The sequence below is a fragment of the Rattus norvegicus genome, chromosome X (assembly GCF_021556685.1).
Source record: "Rattus norvegicus strain SHRSP/BbbUtx chromosome X, alternate assembly SHRSP_T2T, whole genome shotgun sequence".
NCBI lineage: Eukaryota > Metazoa > Chordata > Mammalia > Rodentia > Muridae > Rattus > Rattus norvegicus.
The window spans coordinates 159,966,895-159,990,215 of NC_141554.1; the positions used below are offsets into that span (position 1 = coordinate 159,966,895).

Sequence of the window (23,321 nt, forward strand, 5' to 3'; positions counted from 1 at the left end):
GAGAGAGAGAGAGAGAGAGAGAGAGAGAGAGAGAGAACTGTGTAGTTAGGCAAATGATTTGAGCAGCCACATTACAAAGGTACAGTAATAAGCACTTCAAACATAAAACATATTTAATGTAATTAGTCATCAAGGAAATGATCACAGAAATCACTTCACACCCACTTGAATGGATAAAAATAAAGGCTGGCAACACAAATGTTGATGGGGATGAGGATGAAAATGAACTCTCACACGTTTCTGGTAGGAGTCTCAATTGTGTATCCACTTTGAAAAACATTCTGGCAGTTGCTAATAACACATACAACTACCCTCTGACGTGGAAAATTCTCCCTTCCATATTTTTACTCCAGAAAAAAAATAAAAGCGTATGTTCCCTCAAAAATCATACACAATTATTCATATAGTAAATAACAATCCCAAATGGAAACAGCCCACATGATAAAGTACAATGACAAATGACTCAGCAATGATAGGAAAGGAAATATATTTTCTACAATATAGAGGAATCTCAAAAGTATCAGAGTAAAGAATTCAGACACAGAGTAGTAGAAAACAGTACATATTATATGTTCCATTCATGTACAATAGGAATTACTTAAATAGGCTGGCTATAGTGATAAATTTTAGAATAGTGACTTCCCGTGGAATAGGATGTGTGGAATAGGAATGGGAAATTTCCAGACTTCTCATAATGGTTTGTGTCTGGATAGGGGTTTAGGAAAGGTATCTGTCAAAACTTACCATATAAATTTGCACATTTCACTGAAAGCAAATTTTGCCTCAAAAAATAATAAAAGGACAGCACAAAAGTGGACCTCTAGTTAATGATACACTTGATGAAATACTTAGTAGTGAAGTGTACTAATTACATCTTATTTGAAACACATCAGTAAAATAAAGACAAGCATAGAGTCCAGCACATGCAACATAATGCTATTGTACTAGATTAAAGATTGGTATGTAGGCACCAGCTTTCTAATGTTCAGTATGTTGCAGCGCTTTCATAATAAGATATAGGGAGAAAATAAGAAAGATGTTATCTATCTGACAAGAATAGAAAGTACATTATGTTCATTATTGCTAGAACTTCTTTTCCCTTCTTCCCTGTACTCTAGAACTCCCTCCGTGTGTGTCCATGTCTGTATGTGTCTATATTTGCATGTTTCAGTATATACATGTGTCTGTGTGTGCGCGCGTGCACGTGTGCACGCTCTTGTGGAGGCCAGAGGAGAATAACAGGTGTCATCCATGGCTCTTTTAAGCAGAATCTCTCAGGGGCCCGGAGATCATCACACAGGCTAGTCTGGCTGGCTGTCCAGCTCACTTACCTCCACTTCTCTAGTACTGAGACTACACTCAAGGACTTCATGGACACTTCATTGGTTTTTGACATGGGCACTGAGAAGTGAACTCAGGTCCTCAGGTTTGCAAGACAAGCACTCTACCAGCCAAGCTATCTCTCCAGCACTTGACTTTCTTTTCTTATGCTGGATATGTCAAAATTATAGGTATTTACCTTTGGTGTTGCTTTTGTCCACAGATGCTGACGTTTCACAGACACACACACACACATCCGGTCATTCCTAACATCACCTGGATGGATGCTGGGTGAACTTCTGGTGGTGGCTTGTATTGTTCTTTGGTTATTAGTGCCTCCCTCGGGAAACCAGTCAGTATATTTAAGAAAGAAGTTACTTGTGTCGCCAAGGATGCACAAATGAAAAGCAGTGAAGTTGAGTCCCAAAAGTCATCTTGAACTGACAGGTGCTTACAGCACCTCTGAACAAAGACACTTGTTTTGGGATTTGTGGTATGAACTGCTATTCTGAAATTCGGGTTACTGTTTATTTATTGCTGTGTGGTCCCTAGTACGCATACAGTACTCTTACAGGAACTCTGCGGTGCCTGATGTGTGGCTCTTAAGATAGGCATGAGGGTCTAGCTTTGTTCACAGTTGTATTCTTAGAGTCTGGCACAGAGAGGGCTCATGCATGACTTTATGAAGGGAATTGGATACCTGCACTCCTCTTGAGTGCCCTTCTCCAGCTCAACCATCATTCTGAAGGCCCTGGCCTTGCCAGTTTCTTCATTGTCTCCACCACTAACCATTTTGCCCATTTATTTATTCATTATTCGTTTTACATTTGTTCCAAGCTCATCTCCTAGGATCCTTGAGTTTTACTCCCTAGTCTCATCTAGCCCACCTCCTCTCCTCACCCCGCCCCAGACATGCCCCCTTCTGTCCCACCCCCCTCTCAGGCCAATCGCAGCCAACAGGCCGGGCGGGACCGGGGCCGAGGCGGGGCTTCGATCTCAGTACCCCAGGCGGCGCCCCCGGCTCCGGAAACGCGCTGCTGGGCTACAGGGCTCCGCCAGGCGCAGGCGGCTCCGTGGCGCTTCCTGCCACGCCGGGCCTGCTTACACCGCGCCGCTCTTCTTCTGTGAGGGCACAGAGTCAGGCGCCGTGGGCCGGGTGAGCGTACGGACTGTGGGAGGGATGTGCAGCTCGAGTGATCTTGAGATTGTGCGCGTGAGCAAGGATATGTGGCCGAGAGAGCTTGTGGGGCGGCAGGAGGCTGTGCTGGGAGGCCTGTGTGAGTGCGTGGACCTCGAGAGAATTTACGGGGAAGGGGGCGTTTTGTAGAAAGGCATGTTGCTGGGCCTTGGAGCAAACCAGGGGTCAAAAGGGAAAGGTCTCTAGTGGTGGGTGGGCATGGCGAGGCCCTGAGGCCTTCTCATGCAGGGCTGCGGGCAACAGTCCAAGGCGGGAATCGCGGATGTGTTGAGGCCTGTGTTGCTCTTTGGAGGATGCTAAGGACTGGGAACAGGTCAGGAGCTGGGGATGGACTCACACACACAGCCCCCAGTGACACGGAGGCCTTAGGGCTACCATAAGGGCTGAAGGGACTTTCCCCCTAGTATGGGGGAGGGGTTGGACCTCTGGGGCCCTGAAGAAGGTTCTGGCTTGGGGGTGGGGGAAGGGGATCTACCTTTCCATTTGAGCAGTGACTGCACGGGAGCAGGGAGCAGGGAGCAGGTACCGTTTCTTAGGGCAGAAATTTGGGAGTGCAGAAGGGAATTCTTGCCAGATGAAGAGGCATTCTACCATGGCCCTCCTGGGAACCACATTTTCTGGCACCACTCCATTGCCCCCTTCTAAACTCCTTTGCTGGTTCCTCCAGTCTATATTTGGGTGATTAATTACATGTCTTTTTTACACACATGCATACTCCCACTTGCCTGCTGCCCAAAGCCCATGGTCCTTTTCAGTGTCCCCACCCCCATTCCTGGCTCTCTTCCCAGAGGGCTCACCCTTTGCCAGCTGACACCCTCTAGCCAGCCTTGGACTCAGAGGCAGGCAGCCCTCTCCAGTCTCCTTGGTCAGTGGAACATTTCCTCTTAAACCTCAATCTCTACATTTTCCTTTAGGAGAAAATTTCAGATGGGACTAGTGGAATAGTACCTCTCCTGGGTAGGACTACGTACCTTACCTCTTCTCCCATTGGACTTTGCTATAGAAACAACATTCACAGTGTCTGACACAGTCTGTCCATTGCCCTAAAGTGGTCTTGAATCTGTATTTAGAATGCCATAGAGCAGTGATTTCTAGCCTTCTGTTGATGACAGACACCTTGGAAAAATCGGCTAAATAGTTTTGAGTTCTCTTGTCAGAAGTCTGACAACCAGCATAGCCTCAGAAGGAAGTTCCTGAGTAGGAAAGCTGTCTGATATGAGGTGTGGGGGAACATCCAAATTCTAAACAGGTCCAATGTCTGCATGTTGAAAGAGAGCAGTTCTGTAACAGGTACCCAGACCTGTGGTTCTACCACTAGAATTTTCACTGAATCATTAGCTCGGTTTCTAACAGTGATCCAGCCCTTCTATAACTATCTGAGCCCTTTAGATGGCTCAGGGCAGCTTCATAGCATCTCACCATACTCTCAGTTTAGAATCTTTTATATCCAGATGGTGTACCTCCATGATTCTATACTTAAATTTTATTTTGATTTTTAGAAAGATGTCACTGTGTATTGGAGAAATGGGAACATAAACCTTTCCTCAATTAAACATAACAAACAATATAAAATCCCCTTCTGGTCTACTTTCTGGCTTTTTATAGAATGAAATAAAGAGGGAAACTTCAACAGAGATAGGTGCCCAGGCAAAACTGAGAAAACAGATGCCTTCCCACCCACACATACAGAAAAAAAATGCACACTGACACAAATATTCCAAGAGAAACAGACTTTCCTGGTAAGACAGTCATCCCTTTTGGTCTTTTAGGATTCTACACTTTTGAGTAGTAGCCAGATTTCACAGTACAAGATGGGCCCATGGGCCTCTTGCTCACCTTTTGGTATGCCAGGTTCATTTGGGAACATAAAGAGCAGGTACACCTGTGTTCCCAGGGTCATCTCAGTATATGTACCCTTGACTTACTAAGGCATATCCAGACCTTGGAAGTACCATTTTAATTACACAGCTTGTCTTGCCCTTGATTCTCAGGATTCAACTCAGTATGAGCAGGACAGGTTCCTGGAAGGTACACGTATGAGCTGCTTCTGTTCACCCAACTTATTTCAATCCAACAGGTTAGAAATTCTCCACAGGACTAATCTCTTGGAACTGTTCTAAACGAGATGAGTCATCCCTGTGTGTCATTTTTAGGTAAGTCTGAGTGTTTATAGCCTGTCTGAAGGTGGTAAATCTGCTGTGCTGCTGGAAGGCCCATGTGTGGGGTACAAGATAGTGAAGAAGTATTTGAGTTCTGGAAGTTCATGTATGCTAATGTTGCTGAACTACCTGCCCAGAAACAGTTCTGACAATTTTAGGACAAGATCCCTTTTGAGAGTTTGTAAACTTGAAGCACATTTACTCTGGCACTAAAGGGGACTGAACAGCACTATCTTTGTGATCTGTTGCAGTTTGGTTTTCTGTTGGTATGATAAAACACCCTGAGCAAAATCAAGTAAGGGAGAAATGGGTTTATGTGCTTAACTCTTCGCAGTCATAATCCATCATTGAGGTAAGCCAGGGCAAGAAGCATGGAGGAGCACTGCTTACAGACTTGCTCTCTGGTTCACTGCTTAGCCCTCGTGCTAAAGATGGTCTCCAACATCAACCATCAACTAAGAAAATGTCTCTTCAACATAGCCACAGGACATTTTTATTGAGACCATTCTTCAATTAATGATCCTCTTCTTAGGTGACTCTAGGTTTGTGTCAAGTTGATGATAAAACCTAAACGAGTGCATGTCCTGAAGATATTCCTACTGCACATTCTCATTTCAATACTTGAGGCAATCTAGGTGTTTGAAGCACCCGTAGAAGCTTCTGGAAACTTCCAGATGAGTCTTATTTGAGTGGTATTGCTATCTCTTCCTCCCCTGCTGCCGCAGAAAGATAATGCCCATCTAAGGAAGTACAAAGGACACCAAATTATTTCCTATTTTTATGGTATAGGTTATTTTATGTCTGTTGAATTCAGCTCTCAATTTCTGTTCTTTCAGGGAAAAAATAAAATACTGGGTTTCTTAGTGTTTATTATTCCATGAAGTAAATTCAAATAAGTTGCTCAGTTTGAACTCTATTGTGACTGGATACCATATTTTATTTATATGTTGATGGAGATAGGATGATTCTACAACTAGTATTGCAGGAAACACGTGTGAGAAGTCTCAATAACTATATGTTAATTCATTTAAAAAGTTACATATTGTTCTGAAGCAGGAAGATTTGCTCAACACATGAGCTCTGGTGTTTTAAAATTCATACTTACCCAGTCTTGCAATTGACACGACTGCTGCACATGTATTCTAACAGCAGATGTTTATTAAACAGCTGCAACATATGTGAACTTGGCAAGGCCCAATATGAAATTCACAGTTAACCCTGATGAAGCCTTTGTGCTCTGGGAATGGATACTCTGAGCCTTTGTTTTCCATATAAAGAAAGACCATTGTTTGCCTTAAAAGTTGAAGGTTTGTTTTCCTGCAATGGTCTGGTTCTCTTAGCTTTCTTTCTCAGTTAGCGGTAGTAGTATACTGTGGGAAAATCTTTAGGATTCAGGCTATGCTTTTCTGTCCTAAATGAAAGTGACTTATGTTCAAGATTACATTACAGTCTGTGTCCTTTGGGTGCACTACAATGACTTTCATGTTCTGTATGGAATTGCTTTGACTTTCATTTCCAAAGATCCACTTCACCTGCAATTGGCACTATTGTCATAGCATCCAGCTTCTTTTCTAGGTTAATTCCACCATTTTAAAGTAGAATAATTGTACAACACAGAGGTTAAGTGATCCAATTGTCTTCAGGATCGATGGTAGTTTTATTTTTAACCACAGTGGGATTCATGTGTAGTAACATTTTGAATGATTTTCCTATACTTAGCTAATTGGGCAGAGTTTCCTTTGTGAAAACAGGACCTACTTTTTCCCCTCTTCTTTTCATGAGTACCTTCTAAATTGTCTGTGTATTCAAGGGCTCTGTTACTGTGGGTGGCCATCACGTAGCCAGCAGGACCTAAAGTGCTCTCAAGCCAAATCCCTGGGGTGAACTAGTATAGGAAAGGCCACTCCTATTGCTCAATAGGAAGGATAATTATCAAGTCTTTGGGGATTGTAGTTTCAGTACTTTTAACAGTTAATCATCCCAATTAAGAAAAAACACTTCAGTGGGATTTGTTCCATTAAAGGTGGATGATATGGAAGACCTCTGTGCACACATGCATGCGTGCGTGCGTGTGTGTGTGTGTGTGTGTGTGTGTGTGTGTGTGTGTGCGCGTGCGTGTGTGTAAGAGACAGGAAAATATGCATGTATTTATGTAGTGATGCTCTGAAATGGCATGTTGATGGTATGATGTAAAGGTAGCTTCCAAACATATGTCCATTCCATGAAGCCTACACAGTGGCCACTATCTTTTGGTTCTGGCCTGGATACTGGGGATCGTACATTATTTTATAGAAAACAGTGGTGATAACAACCAGTTCTAATTGTGATAGTGACATGTGACAAGCAACTCCAAGTGTTCATCCCGTGTGCTCCATAAAAGGAAACTTGCTCCATTCAACACACCACCTGCTTACACTAATCAGTTGTTCCACACTACATCATGTCCTATATGGTACCAGTATCTGCTACATACATACATAGGGGTAACCTGTGGAAAGAAGGTCCTATCCTGTTGGATCAGATTTTTTCTGAGAAAAGCAACTTCAAAAGAGAATTTTTCATTAGTTTGGATTAAACTGCCAGGGCTGGAGAATAAAGGTTGTAAGGAAGTGACATTTGAGTTTACGCCAGAATTATTAGAAGGAACCTCCTGCAATAAGAGATAATGTTCTTGGCAGGTCTATGGGCTTTGAGGGCCATAGCCTTGGCATCTTATATCTGCATGAAGGTCGGTGTGTTGGGGTGATTGATAGAAGTAGGCTATACAATTATGTGTAGGCAAGAAAAGGCTTATAATAGACCATCTTTTTCCAGAAGTGTATATGTGATGTGATGTCTCTCTCTCTCCATCTCATTCGGTAAAATCAATGTCAATTGGAAGTGAATTGTTTTAAAAACAAAATCATGTAATAAGTTTATGACCAGTTCATTGTGTTTGTATAGGAAGCCAAAATCAAACTAGGCATTGAATGCCTAGCAAGAAGCATTAAGCCAGAGGAGCCCTGCTTTGTCCACTGAATAACTGGAGATGACCTCACACATTTGGAGAAGAAGCCCTTTTGCTAAACAATTAGCTAAAAATGGGTAGAAGGGCTTTCCAGGACTTTAGAGTCACATTAAACCTTCTATCCATACCTTCAAGAAATCTGTACTTAGACTTTCTGGTCACTCCTCTTCACAGACTGCCTATAGATTACCATTGATCCTTTCTCTTTGTCTATTTTTCCCATATGGGTATGCCAAGAAATACTGGTCATTTTATCTGACCTCAAGAGCCATTCTCCTGCCATTTCCTTGGTCTCAGCCCTGTTCTCTGGCATGCTAAGCATCTGTCTGATCACAGGTTTGCCTACCAAAGTTATCTAAAATTGGCACCTTTTTTGAAACTAGTGAAATTCAGCTTGGTGTCTAAAAATGAATTTAAAAAAAGTAGTCCTTTTCAGATCTTGTCTCTTTCCTTGTGTCTCACAAGCGTTGAATTAGTATATTTATTCTAGCTACTGGTCACTCTCAGCATTTTCCTTCTTTCTATGAAAATGTAACTATATGTGTATATATTTTCTCCTCTCTTATTCCCCTCTTTGAATTTTCAATCAAATATTACCCCTACCTGTTTCTTCTGAAAAAAAAATTGCAATTTTTTTTTCTTTTCTTTTTTTCGGAGCTGGGGACTGAACCCAGGGCCTTGCGCTTGATAGGCAAGCGCTCTACCACTGAGCTAAATCCCCAACCCCAAAAATTTGCAATTTTGTAATCTGCTGAAATGTTATCTTAGTCTGGCCACCTATTGTTTTTTTATGCTGAAACCTTCAAGGTTTTCTCTTGCATTGAGTTCTAGGACCTTGCACTAGAAACTTGAGAACTGTGACCCACCTTGGTCACTCACCCTGCATATACTTTTTCAGTATATTGGTTACAGTATACTATTTTCTGTGTTTTTACTTTTAAAATGTCTGTATCCTTAGCACTGTTTTTAGACAGTACATAGTCTTCTGTTTTTTTTTAAATATTTTATTTATTATATATTATGATTACACTGTCACTATCTTCAGACACACCAGAAGAGGGCATCAGATCCCATTACAGATGGTTGTGAGCCACCATGTGGTTGCTGGGATTTGAACTCAGGACCTCTGGAAGAGCAGTCGGTGCTCTTAACCGCTGAGCCATCTCCACAGCCCATAGTCTTCTGTTTTAATACAATCTAACAGTCTCTACCTTCTGATTTGAAAGTACTCGGTCCATTATATTTACTGTAAGTATTTGTATGATAGAGTTTAAATTTGCCATCCTACTATTTATTTCCATTTGTCCCATATCTTCTTTTCCCCTTTTCTTCTTTTGGAATATTAGCATTCAGCACAGTCTTGGGGAGCTTGATTAAAAACACATGTTCATATGTTTAGCTACTGCTTATTCTTGAAATGCTCACCTAAATTTTCAAAAAAATTGAAATGCAGAAGTTGAAAGTGTCATGTCTCTTTATGTAACTCTAAGTCCTTCCATCTGAATGTTAACTTTGGTATAATTTATGGGTAAGTTGTCTAAATGCCAGCGTTTGTCCAAAATATTCATCTATCCTTCATTTTTGAATGTTCATTTATTCTCCATTTTTGATACATTTTTTTCTGACTACAGAATTCTTGGTTGACAGTCTTTTATTACAATAGTTAATTATTTTCTTTCTTTCCCAACATTTCTTCCCTCCAGCTACTTTTAAGATATTCCTCTTATCATTTTCAGAAATTTATGTTAGCTTTTTTTCTGGTTTTGTTTTAGATAGCTTCTATTGCTATATCTTCATGTTTCCACTATTTCTTGTAGTATCTAATTGTACCCCGTGAAATTTTATTCTTATATATATTTAATCTACAGAAGTTCCATTTGGTTCTTTTCATATCCTATTTTTGCCTTGTATCCCCATTTTTCCTTCAGTAATGGACCATAGTTAAATAATCCATTTTCCTTATCTATAAGTTATATTACTCATTTCTGGATGCTCCTGTTGGCAGCTAATTCTCTTTGCTGTAAGTCACATTTTTTGTATTTCTTGGTAGTTCAATAATTTTTTATTGGAAAGTAGATCTCATAATGATTATATTCTTGAGTGTCTAGACTTTGAGGGTTATGAGTAGTTATTTATAGGTCAGTTTAATGTCCTTGAAACCTATAATTAAAATATTATAAGGCAGATCTTTTGTAGTTTGGGCTTTAAGAATAGGCCATTATTCCTAACCATGTTCCTTCTGTGTTGGCTTCTGAATGTTCTGGGAGAAACATAGGATTGTATGTGAGTTGATCAGACCTTGAACATCTCCTTAACCTCTATGTGTCCTAAGAACTGTTCAGCTTACAGTTCTTAGGCATTTCGCTCAATATTTGCAGTCAGAAAAGATTCAAGGGAAACCTTATGCATCTCTTTTTCACTTCTTTTTCCTACAAGGCACTATGCTTTCTGAAACCTGGTCTTCCAGCCCATCTGGTCTGCCACCCAGAATGCTAGCCTTAGAAGCTTCTGATGAGGTTGCTAAGCTCTGTGTGGTTTCATCCTTCCTACACACTCAATCTGGAGGACATTACCTCCAGGTAGAACACTGAATAGTTAATAGAACTCACCTCATTTATTTATCTGCGGGTCTTGATCCTGTGCTCCCAATGTCCTAGTATTAAAAACTTATTGAGCACAGCTTTGCAACTTGTTTGCAGATATTAAATCTGTTCCTTGTTACTCCATCATGGCCATACATAGGAATTTCCATTCACCCCTTCTAAGATAACATATTTAAGTCTTTCTGGAGTCCCAGGTTTTTTGTAGTCCTTGAGCCAGTACTAAAATGTTTCCTTTTCCCTTAATTGTGAGTTGAATTGAGTTGACATCAGAACATGAACTATGTGGCTCTTTCTTTGAACTCACTGAAGTGGGAGGCCTATAATGCACAGACGTCTGTGGTAAGATCTTACAATAGCTCACAGACTTTGCAATATGGAGGGAAAGGTAACACATTCACACACACTCGCTTGAGATCTTTTCTTTATCATTACAGTATTTAAAGAGCTTTTCTTAGAAGTATTTTTCTCCAGCTGTTTTTCCAACCTTCCATTTTGTTGAAGAACATTCAAGAGGGTTGTTCCTCATGGTATTCACCCAATGACTCAGTGTTATATCAGTGTGTGCTTTTAAAGGCTCTACCACTGGTGTAAGAAGTCCAGGCTCCTGCTCCTTGTGACCTCTCCTCCTTTCAGTTGCCCCATCAGTTTTAGGTATCCAAAAAAAGATACCTCATTTCTGAGTTATTTTCTCTGCTACTCTCTTTAGTGTGCTTCCTCCCTCTGTAGTATGAATATTGACCTCATCCAGGCTTACTTTAAGGGAACCCTATAGTCAACCAGTCTCTTGCAGCTATTCTTCCTGCCAGCAGCTTTCTGTAGCTGTCTTCAACTGTGCCTGGACTAGCATTTGTTTGTCTTATCTTGCCTCCTTCTGGTCTGCCTATATTAATTCTTTTCCAGTCTATTTTCCTACTGTTTCAGATATGTTTTCTCAGGCATACTTATGCGCTGCCTTGTCATTCAGTCAGCCTGAGAGAGAAGACTGCAAGATTTTTAAAGCTAGGAAAATCACTAATGTCATCCCAGGGAACCAAAAAACAGGGCTGTTGTCACTCACAGCTTTTTTCACTTTCCTTAGCTCCGCCTGCTCCCCAAGGTCTTGCCCTTCCCCAAGACGGAACCCCAGGAAACCAGGTCCTGGCAGTCCCTCTTGAGATGCCGGAGGCCCAGGTGAGCTGTGCTTTCCTCTTGCCTTGCTTGAGATTTTGTCACTGCTCCCTGATTTTGGCCTCAGCCTCTGCCTCTTCCCCAGCATGACATGCAACAGGGTATGAACCCTGCCACTGCCTTCCTTCCTGTCCTCTGCTTCTCTCCCACAGGCTGCCAAGGAATGAATCCCCAGTGTGCTTATGATACCCATTGTGTACATAAGAGAGCTGAGTCTGTGTCTTTTGGGAAGACAGTGGGAATCCCAGGGCCAGACAACCTAGCTCTCCTTTTTTGTGACCATGTTTTCTTTCTAGGACTCCATGAGATTGTGGCTAGATCTCCATATTAGCAACATAAACAGATGTGAATACTTCAGGGCCTAATATCTTACCCCTGGCATCACTAGTGCCACCCTACCTCATTACAGATTAGGTAAAAAGACTATCAATATGATTTCTTTCAGGATTTGGTGTCATTTGATATTGTACCGTGGCACCTTACAGAACAGGAGTGGCTGAGTCTAAGTCTGAGTCCGGAGCAGCAGGCACTGGCATATTCCCGGGCTGTGACCTCCATTGGTAAGGATGTCTCCAGAACTTCTCAGACTCACCACCTACTGAAAATGGATTTGCAGATACATGGCCACCCCTTATCACCTCACTTTTCCCTTCCTTATTGAGAACACTCAACAGCAGTTCCCAAACTCCTCATGGCATGGAAAGATCTCCATTCCAGCCTTTCACTTGAAAGAAATTAGAATAGTAGTCCGTTAAATGGCTGAGCATGAAAAGATGCTTGCCGCAGAACCTACTGACCTAATTTCAGTCCCCAGAACCCATAAGGTAGGAGGAGACAATCAATTTCTGCAAGTTGTGGAAGTCAGAGGACAACATGCTTACCCAGGCACACAATAAATAACTGTAAAAATAGAAGTTAGAGCAATCTTGTTATGATAATTTAGAGTACTTTTAAAATTTAATATATTGTATTTAGATTAAGATTATATCACACGGGGTTGGGGATTTAGCTCAGTGGTAGAGCGCTTGCCTAGGAAGCGCAAGGCCCTGGGTTCGGTCCCCAGCTCCGAAAAAAAGAACCAAAAAAAAAAAAAAAGATTATATCACACATTAAATTGATCAGAATAGATGCTACATTTGATTTCAACCAAAAGGTTGAGACAACATATCAGTTTTATCAATATATACACATATATATATATATATGTGTGTGTGTGTATGAATTTATATTATATTATGGCCAGTTGATTAGGGCTCGTTGTTGAGAATTATTTATCTATCACATGTTTGCATGGGGTAGGGAGTTTTTAGAAGGAGGAACTGTTGAGAGTTGTAGAGCTTTGGAAAGAGTATGATGTTCAGTGGGCAATGGGATACATTCATCTGGCCAAGATGCTACCTACCATGTTTCCGGAGCTTCTGCTAAGAGGACCCAGAGCCTGCTTCCTACGTTCCCCAGAAGGAGTTTGCCCTTGAGAAGTACATTTGAATTACATATATGACTTATATAATACAGTAATAGACAGCTCTTCCCCGTTCCTCCATAGTGACATCATCAGTGGCTGCCTTCTTCTTCTTCCTAACAGGAGTTCCTGTTGTGAATCCGGCTTTGGTATCTCACCTGTCACAAGGACAACTTCTGTTGGTATCAGATCCATCCCTCAGCACAGATCACAATAAGCACCCTGGTGAGCATAAAGGAAACAGGAGGAAATTTGGGAGAGGATTAAAGGCAGCTGCTGAGCTCTTAGTTTTGAAATTAGACTCAGGACTCTCTCACCTTTCTCCTGTGTTTGCCTCTGATGGCTTCAAGGTCTTTCCTGGTGCTCAGCAGTTGGGGGGAGAGGGGATTATTTTCCTGGGCCCTCTCTATACCGTTGTGTCTCATTTACACTTTACCATTGTAGAAAGCACCTCTGCGACTTCCCACCAGAAGATGGGTGAAGAAGCCCAGCTGCAAGAGATGGCATCCACGAGTTCCCCGAGGGCCAATGACCCCAGCTCTGAGGTCAAACAGAATGGGGACTCTGGGGGAAGGGGAGGGAGCCCACAAAATCTGCCCGTAGAACACCATTTTGCATGTAAAGAGTGTGGGGACACCTTCCGCCTTAAAGTGCTCCTTGTTCAGCACCAGAGGGTTCACAGTGAGGAGAAGGGCTGGGAGTGTGGCGATTGCAGGAAGGTCTTCAGGGGGGTGTCAGAATTTAATGAGCACAGGAAGAGCCACGCAGCTGTGGCCACTCAGCCCCGGCCTGGCCCCAGTTGGGCTCTGGAAGATGCCTTGGAAAAGAGGGAGCAAATGGAGAGGGAGGCGAAGCCCTTTGAGTGTGAGGAGTGCGGGAAAAGGTTTAAGAAGAACGCAGGCCTTAGTCAGCACCTGAGGGTGCACAGCAGAGAGAAGCCCTTTGATTGTGAGGAGTGTGGGCAGTCCTTCAAAGCCAACACCCACCTCTTTCGACATCAGAAGCTTCACACTTCGGAAAAGCCCTTTGCGTGCAAGGCGTGCAGCAGGGATTTCCTGGACCGCCAGGAACTTCTCAAGCACCAGCGGATGCACACGGGCCACCTGCCCTTCGACTGCGATGACTGCGGCAAGTCCTTCCGTGGTGTCAACGGCCTGGCAGAACACCAGCGCATCCACAGCGGCGCCAAACCCTACGGGTGTCCTCACTGCGGCAAGCTGTTCCGGAGGAGCTCAGAGCTCACCAAGCACCGGAGGATCCACACCGGTGAGAAGCCCTATGAGTGCAACCAGTGCGGCAAGGCCTTCCGCCAGAGCTCCAGCCTTCTAGAGCACACGCGCATCCACAGTGGTGAGCGGCCTTATGCGTGCGGCGACTGCAGCAAGGCTTTCCGAGGGCCTTCTGACCTCATCAAGCACAGGCGCATCCATAGCGGACTGAAACCCTATGAGTGCGACAAGTGTGGCAAGGCCTTCAGGAGGAGCTCAGGCCTGAGCCGCCACCGTCGGATCCACAGTGGGGCTAAACGCTGCGAGTGCAGTGAGTGTGGTCGAGTGTTCAAGAGGCGCTCAGCACTGCAGAAACACCAGCCCTCCCATCACGAGTAAACACTGCCGTGGGTCCCATAGCACGTGTCTGCAGAGGCTATGGCTCAGTCAAAGGAGATGAACAGTTTTGTAGCGCTTATCTACTTTATTGTGTGAGAGGTTGAAATGATTTATACTGCCACCAGCAATTTATAAATATCACTGATTCCCAGTACACCTATTGAGAATAACTTTTACCATTTGAACATATATTGGCTAGTTTTCCTGGCAGAAGGTATCATCAAGGTATTTCAGTCTTTACATCCAGAATGAGAAGAAAAGTCTGCTAATGGGGGTCTTGTATGGAGCTGGGAGGTCCTTTCCAAGCTCTGTCTCTAAGAGAAATGTAGCATTGTTCAATGGCATCAATATGAAAGGAAAATTGCCCCAAGATTTTGGCGTACTTGAATTTATAAAATTTTAGGGATGTAAATATAATGCTCAAATGCCATAATATTTAATTTATTAATTTAGCAATGCATATGCATTGTAAATCACATTTATGAAATAATATATTAATTTAGAAAATACTCCTTTTTCACTATCCTCCCTTTGTTTCTAAGTCTTGATGTGCATTTTTGACCTCACCAGCATGGGAACCTGTTTGAGTGATCTAAGCTATGGTAGCACTGTGACAATCCCTGGGTGAGGCTTTCACCAGAAGTCTCCTCCCAAGCCATAACAACATAATATTAGTACCATTCTTTGCGTGTTTTTGAATTATCACTCTACCTACAACATCACTATTTAAAGTGGTGATTTTTTCAGACATCACTCCTGGGTCATACTCCTAGTAAAACTTACTGGGCCGAAGATAAACTTTTTTTTTGCCTCATTTTGCTAAGACAATTCAGTCCAGTAATCCCTATGAATACCCAAAACAAACTTTGTCCTCACACAGTATCATTTTGTTCAAAAGACAGTAAGAGCACTCCTGAATGAAAGGGACATCTTCAGGACATAAAGGTAAAATGACACCTCTTCCTTGGAAGATCCTTACAGCACTTCCTCCGTTTGCAGCTTTGAAGTGGGGAGTAGTCACAATCCCTACCTCCTAAGGTTCTCCTAAGGAGTGTGCCTTTCCTACAAGGATGCTGCCTGCAAGGAGGTGTATGTACTCGGTTAAAGTCACTTGTTGGTGTCACACAGCTCATTAGCACCAGAAACTGGGGTGGACCCCTCAGGCCTCCTGACTGCTAGTCTTATCTTTTATGCATAGTATTTCTGTTTTCTTGCATGCAAATTATTCGTTCATCTCCTTTGACTAGTTATCAAGTTACCTTGGAAATACTGACTTTATATAGTAGTTCTTTCTATATCAATTGTGATTTTATTTTCTAATTTTTATTGCTTCTTTTTTTGTACCTTATTACATTTTTGTTGTGCAAGTTTTAGGTTTTTTTACGTATCCTTGAATTCTTTTTTGTCTGTTAACCTGTGATTTTAATTGCTTCAGTACTTAGATATGATAACCTTTTCTTGGAGAATTTATTTACAGAAGAAAAGTTAAATTGCCCGCCCATCAAGAAAGTGACCATACAAGGCGGGCAGGTTGGATGAGAGTGGGCCAGAGAGGCAGGCCCAAGCCACATCTAAGATGCAGACTCTCTGTGGGCAGCACTTGACTATACAACCTGGCCACTATGTCTGCCATACATTGCTCAGAGCGCTCTGTGATTGCTCATCAGTACAGCCCCAGCTACCAGCAGCAGGGCTCAGCTTCCCTAGACCAACAGAATGGTCCCAGTGTGGCAGCAGCTAGCCATCCTTCAAGCTCTCAGGAGCCTTGACTATTTTGGATTCAGTGACTGAGCAGCAGCTCCATGTAAGAAACATTTCAGACACAGAAGACTGACCTGACTGGTACTGTTATGTAACCTTCATTCTCCTCCAAACAAGTGACTCTGAAATGAGAATGATCAACTTTGTGGCTTCTGCTTTGGGCAACTAGATTGAGAAACTTGCCCATGTGTTCTGGCATCACTTCCTACTGTCACATCTAAGAAGGATGACATATAGGCCTGGAGAGAAATGGAGCTTTGTTCTTCCAGTAGCCTGCCTGCCATGCCACAAAAGCTGGTTGCACCAGGTCTGGTCTAGGACTTGGAGAAGCCATGCCCAAGAGGGCAATAAAACAAGATCAGAGAACAGGAAGCCACCTGACAGTTCATGTGGCACAGAAATTGAAACTGATCACACTGCAGTTGGGCCATTGCTTCCGGCAAGCCCCCTCAGAAGAAACAGCAGCTGAAGAAGGTGGCCACATCGGGGCTGTGGCCTGAGTTTCCAGTTGTGCCCTGAGGGATATTACAGGACCAGAAACTGTACCCTTCTGGCCCCCTAGTGAGGAGTGTTGGACTTTCTTTGGGGCACAGCCTGAAAGGGCTTCCAGCCCCATCCTGGGAAGCAAGATCTAACTGACAATGACCTCTATGATCTTGGTTAAAAGGGCCCCTCTAAAGCCCCAGGCCACCACAGTGGCCCTGTAGGCCTTCTCTATGCTGGAGAGAAGCCAACAACAGTTGCTATATAGCAACTCCTGTTGCTCTGTGGGCTCAGTTCTGGTGGTTTCTTGTGAGCCAGTCTGAACCCACTTCTTTCTCTAATTACTTTTCTCATTGTGAGCTGTTAGGACCTGCTTTGTACAGCTATTATTGGGTAAGAAATGTTGACATCCACAAGGGGGCAAATCTTGGCACCTTTACCTTGAAAGAATGCCATTTCTTGCTCAGTCACTCATCATTTGTCAAGGTTGACAAAAGATATTATTGAAGTCTAGAGTAACACTAACTTGGCAGGTAGCAGAGAGTAGTCACTGCCCAGCTAGGGCAGGACGTCTCTTCCTACCCCTTCCTACCCTCTTCTACTCTTTTCTAGTTTGGATTCTGTAATTTTTTTCTCTTGAACAAATCCTTTTTCAGAGTTAACACTAAAAATTGGTGTCTTTTCCATGATTGTTGTCAGATCAGCTTTTAAACGGTGTTGGCAGCGAAATCCCTACTCTCTCCAAATGCAGTCAGTGTTGTGGCTTTAACGTGTGGCCCATAGTTTGATCCTTTGCCTTGGGTAATGTAGGGGTGGATTTCCTTGGATCCTCTAGGTGTATGGTCTATGTCCAATGCAAACATTTCTTGCAGTGTGTGCTTGTCTATGCATTTGTGTATCTACCTCATTGTACTTTTCTTTCTAACCACATACATTCTTCTTGCAAGGGAGTGGAGAGCAGCTGGATTACATAAAATTCTGGCTCTCTATAGAGATCCATCCCTTTACCATATTAAGAAAGAAGTCCTCTGTGACTTTTATTCAAGTTTTTGAATACTTGCTGAAGTTTTTAAAAAGCAAATGTTTACCATTTTGCTGCTTATTATGATTAACTATATCAATTGGTTGTATCATGCCTACTCTTGGATTAATAGAATAATCCCACCAGATCACCAGAAAGACGTGTGAGCATCTTTCTCCCATGATACTGCATTCTATGTGCTTGATTTTGTGCTTGAAGTGGCATGACACCCGCCCTGCCTGTAGTTCTAGGCTGTGGCCTTGTTGTGTGCCACGTGACTTGCCACCTCACTTCTGGACCACATTAATTAAACCAACCCCAGACACCTGACCCAAAGGCAGCAACCAGCAGTCAGACCTAATTAGAGAAGGTAGACTTGGCCTTTTAGGACTGTGAAATGCAAAAGAGGAAACTGATGTCTGGTTGGTATTGGAGGCATGGAGGGATGCACAAGGTATTTCAAGGAGTTGCCCATGGAAGTAGAACCAAGGAGATCTACATGTTCTGCCCAGAGCTGCGTGGGCCCCACCATAACAGGCTTGGCTGTATCTTCCTGGATTGCTGGCAGCTGTCTTCATCAGTCTATGTGTGTCCCCAGCATAGACACCCCCTGCCATGCCGTTAGCCAACTTGAATGGGTCTGTACTTTTTTGAAATTTGTCAAGAGCCAATTGCATTTGACAGTTGGGCTGCTTCCTGAGAAGATTTGTATTGCTGGCTTTCCTCCCATTCTACCCATCCAAAATTCCTGGCCTAAATCCAGTTGATTGACATGAACACCTGTTTAAATGTGGTACTGTACTCTGTTCACTAAGATGGGTGTAAACCTATGCCTTTTAGTTTCTGGGTTTAACCCATGATCTTCTTTATGAGTGTAGTTCCTTTTCTGAACAGCATTTGACTCATAACATGAGCTCATTGTAGCCCATTCTATTCTGTTTTGGAAGTGTTTTACTATTTCCAGCAAACCCGCTAGATTAGGGGATTGATGACACCTCTATTCCTAGTGTACTTGCATTCTGTAGTTCACATTACATTGGTTTGAGTACTTAGTTTCAAAAATAGAAATGGTATATTTGAACATGATCCTCAGTGCTACTTGTGTATCTCTGAGAATAGTAGTTACATCCTGCCCCAGTTTGTATTGTTTTAGAGGCATTCTTGTTCTTCCCCAGTCTAATTCTCTTGTCTGTTTTATGGCACTCACTATAATTAGCCTTGCACTAGAGTTGTTTGTGGTTTTGACTTCTCCTCCCCTTTTTTCAGCCTTCCCCAACCTATTAGATTGTGAGCTCTTAGAAGACAGGGGTGGCCCTTCATGTCTAATCCCCTACCAAATCTAGCACAGTGCCTTGCATCTAGTAGATTTCAATAAATATATGTTAAATAGCCTAGGTCTTCCTTGACTCATTTTATCTGTGCTTCGTTTATCAACTCCTCCCATTGTCTTCACCATGGGATAGTTCCACATAGAAAATTGCCCTTCTGGTACTGAGCTCAGCTGCCAGCTTGATCTCTGCTAAGATTGGTGGTCTTTGCACTTACTGGACACCTGGAGGGGACAGGCAGCACTATGGTAGGGGGAGAGGGAGGTTTACCTGTAGCCAAGAAACTGTTTTCTCCATCTCTGATTGGCTCCCCACCTCTGAATCTGAGATGGAAGTCAAAGTCCAGATTTTGACTTGTCAGTTCGAGTCTGAGAATGAGGTGGCAAATGGCTTTGGGTACTTGAGAGTATGCCTACCTCTTAAGTCTGAGAAGAGACAGCAGTGGGAAGTCCTGTTGGCAGCCAGTGGCACCCTCTCTCTGATAAACGTTGCCTCAAAAATGAGATCGGATACAAATGTCTCAAATGCAAAGCCAGCTGCCCAGTTGGGGGAAGACAAACTCGAGGATGGGAGACCCAGTGGAAAACAATACTTTAGAAAAGAAGCATGACTCCCTAAGAAGTTGTTTCCTTAGATTCTTGCAAGGACTCAGGGATGCCTAATCATCTTTCCTCTAGGATCCCATCAGCACAGCCAGTGACTCTTAGTAAATTTACGTGAGCCTGGCATAACAGCTACCTGATTCTCTGCTTCCCAGTGCCTCTGCACTAAACCCAGCTTAGCTATTTCTGCTCGCAAGCCAGTTGTGAGAAATGAAACTGTCATTTTTGGGTTTGTGTATTACTAATAATTCCATCTATTTTTCCCTTAAGTGTTTACAAGCATGATTCTAGCAAGCTTAAGTGTGTATAAGTATGTCTAGCAACCCTGGACATGCAGTTGGGGAGGGAGGGAGTACACAGCCTAGAACTCTCTCTGTCTCTCTTTTTGTCCCCCCTCATCTTCCTCCCTCTCTCCCTCTCCTAGTGCCCCTTCCTTGATGAACCTAGTAGCTTCTCCATCTCCGACTTCTCCAGAGCAAAACAGAAGGCATCAGATGTAGCAAGGATATATGTTGTGGCTTTGTCTTTAGTGGAAGAGTCAAATACCCAAATATCTTGGAGATACCATGAGAAGTCTCAGCAGTTTCTGGTTGTCATTTTATGGGCTGGTGTAAACACTGTTCTCTTCCTTCTGTCCCAGGTTTCCATCACCTAGTCTACCTTGGCCTTCTTGGAGCTGGAGGCCCACCAAGCAAAGACAACTGGCTCATAGACAAAGTGGCTTCTGCTTTACTGTATAGTGTATTTTAGCTTCCTTTCCTCAGTGTCTCCTGGTCCATTTTCCTGAAGACTCTGAATCTGTGTCTCAGTCTATCCACCCCACATTTCCAGGTATACACTGGAAATGCATTTCCTTAAAATGCAAAGCCTCTAGTGTTGCATACATGTAATCTCAGCAGTCAAGAGGCAGAAGGATCTCAAGTTCAGGCTAGCCTGAACTCTAGAACAAGACCCTGTCTGAAAAACGAAGTACTAGTCACACAATAACATGAATCCAGACTTTTGAGGCAATATGTACCAGAACTATCCCCTGATTTCCTTGTTTCTCATCTTTTTTCTGACCTGTATTCAATATACATTTATTGGGTGCCTGCTTTGTGCAGATGCATATGGCAAGGTTCCTGCAAGAGAGATGAGGTTTTCTGTAGACAAAGTATTATAAGACACAAGTGTTCACTTAACCTTTAGAATTTATTATATACTTTAGTGGTGTACTGGGTGGTTTTGTGTGTCAACTTGACACAAGCTAGAGTCATGAGAAAGAAAGGAGCCTTGGTTGAGGAAATGCCCCCAAGAGATCCAGCTGTAAGACATTTTCTCAATTAGTGATCAATGCGGGGAGGGGCTCAGACCATTGTGGGTGGTGCCACCCTTGGGCTGGTGGTCCTAGATTCTAGGAAAAAGCAGGTTGGAGCAAGCCAGAGTTCAAGCCAGTAAGTGGCACTCCTCTGCATCAACTCCTGCCCTGCATGAGTTCCTGTCCTGACTTCTGCAATGATGGACTATGATCTGGAAGTATAAGACAAATAAACCCTTTCCTCCCAACTTGCTTTTTGGTTGTGATGTTTCATCAGAGCAATAGAACCCCTGATTAAGTCAAGTGGGTACAATTTACACTTCACCTAAAGAGCTTCCGGTCCACCCCTGCCCTGTTCCTACTCCTGTCAGTTTAACTTCATTGGCATCCCTGCTTCTGCCTCTACCTGTCCCAGGCAAAACTTCTCTGAACCAAAATAAAATCAGTTGTCAGGTGTAGAAATCCTGGTCCACAAACAAGTCTCATGACATTTGTTCACTGACCAGTGGGCCATCCTGGGCTCCAAGGAAATGGTACTAAAATGTCCTAACTCCACCATTTCCAAAGGCAGGCACTGGGCTCAGCTACATCCTGTATGGGAGATCTGCTTCTACTTCTCTGTCCATCACTGCCTTCTGTCCCACCCATGCCAATTCCACCGGGACTTCTAAGTTCTTTCTGTATTGTGTCAGTTCTGCAGAAGCATGACCTCCTGTTTCTGGGTCCACAGTCTAGAGGCTTCTGACAATTCCTCCTACTGTACTATATTGTCATCTTAACTGTAGACTATCCCTACCCAGAAGTCTCCGTCACCTCAGCCCTACCTCTCATATCACCATCACTGTTCTGTACCCAACTGAAAGAGGCCCTTTGTGTCACCAAATCATAGACATGCCTGTTATAAGTGGCCTGTCCCCAGGAGCCACCTCCAAACAGGGTAAGGTAGATCAGCCTGACCTAGAACTTGACCGTAGGCTGTGCTTATATAGCAGGAGGGAAAGCAGATGTCTTTGGAGTGCACAAAGGATCAAAACTATCCCTCCTCCACTGAAGGGTAAGTCCTGAGTTGTTGGAATAAGGTGTCTGGGACAGGGTATGCAGCCTCTGCCTGGTGTCCCCACAGAGTGAAGCCATAGAGACGGTGGATAGATTATCCACTGGGTAAGGGAGGGCCTAACTGAGCTGGGCCGGCCTCAACTCTTGGGAACAGTGACCACAGAGCCCATGGCAGTGCCCATGGAATGGTTCAGTACATAGTTAGGGTAAGTTTTCCCACCTCAATTAACTCAATCTAGAAACTCCCTCACAAACATGCCAGGGGCTAGCCTAACATAGCTAATCCCTTATAGAGATGACCAGAGGCTTGTCTCCTACACAATTCTAGATCCTGCCAAGTTGACAATTTTAATCACCACACTAAGTATCCCAGGGGTAGAACTGGATAAAGGTGAGTAGATAAGGTAGAAGGCTGCTAACCTGCTTGGAATTGGCAAGCGTTGTCAGGTTCTTGATTGAGGAGTGAACCTTCCATTGACTCAGAAGATTCCTGCTGTGCTTTGAAAATACTGTTTTACATTTATTTACTTTTTTAGCATGAGTGCACATTGCTGTGGAAGAGTAAGTGGCAACATACACACATGGGGAGGCCAGAGAACAATTTTCAAGAGGTGATTCTCTCCTTCCATCATGTAGGTCCAGAAATAAAACTGTTCAGCAGCTTGGCCCAAGGCTCCCAACAGGAGCCTCTTGAACCATGAACCAAAATAAGCTTTTCTTTGTAAACCTTAGTAACTAGCCCTAATAATTCTGTAATAGCAATAGAAAATGGGCTTTAGACCTCAAAGGCGGGGAGTAGTAGGGTTTGGTGGATGAGTAGAAGGGGTTGAATGGTGAAGATTAGGATCTATTGACTTGAATCAAAAGAAGTGCCATAACACCAAACTCACTTTGGAAGAGTTTGATAATTTATTCAAAACTAAGTGGCCAAGGCCAAAGCCCAAATTTCACCATCAAAGAACAAATGTAACATTTAATAATTGTTAAGGGGCTGGGGATTTAGCTCAGTGGTAGAGCACTTACCTAGGAAGCGCAAGGCCCTGAGTTCGGTCCCCAGCTCCGAAAAAAAGAACCAAAAAAAAAAATAATTGTTAAATTCTAAAATTCATTGTCATATCCCGAGTTTCAGAAGTGTCTCAGTCCTGTCAACCATGGTTGGCCCTTGGCATCCCTGGGCTGCACTCTTGCCCACTTCCCACCTGCTGCTGCTGGTTTTGAGACAGCTAACTTTTCAAAAGAAAAGTTTTACA

The 23,321-nt window shown here is 43.2% G+C and overlaps 1 protein-coding gene and 1 pseudogene across 5 annotated transcripts; one reads left to right on the forward strand and one right to left on the reverse strand.

The window, feature by feature from the left end:
• Positions 1 to 2,326: 2,326 nt before the first annotated feature.
• Zfp275 (zinc finger protein 275) lies at positions 2,327 to 19,179 on the forward strand. Of its 5 annotated transcripts, XM_087599236.1 has the most exons (7): positions 2,327 to 2,476; positions 4,596 to 4,671; positions 11,366 to 11,457; positions 11,900 to 12,014; positions 13,040 to 13,141; positions 13,361 to 13,461; positions 13,918 to 19,179. In XM_087599236.1, the coding sequence occupies exons 2-7, from the start codon at positions 4,644 to 4,646 to the stop codon at positions 14,521 to 14,523; spliced, it is 1,044 nt and encodes a 347-aa protein (XP_087455362.1). In that variant the 5' UTR covers positions 2,327 to 2,476; positions 4,596 to 4,643; the 3' UTR covers positions 14,524 to 19,179. The 5 variants fall into 5 exon arrangements, with proteins under 5 accessions (XP_087455362.1, XP_087455360.1, XP_087455363.1 ...); NM_001106343.1 differs by having other exon boundaries at positions 2,361 to 2,476; positions 13,361 to 19,064; XM_087599234.1 differs by lacking the exon at positions 11,366 to 11,457 and having other exon boundaries at positions 13,361 to 19,179.
• LOC120099540 (U2 spliceosomal RNA) lies at positions 12,469 to 12,620 on the reverse strand (annotated as a pseudogene).
• Positions 19,180 to 23,321: the final 4,142 nt, after the last annotated feature.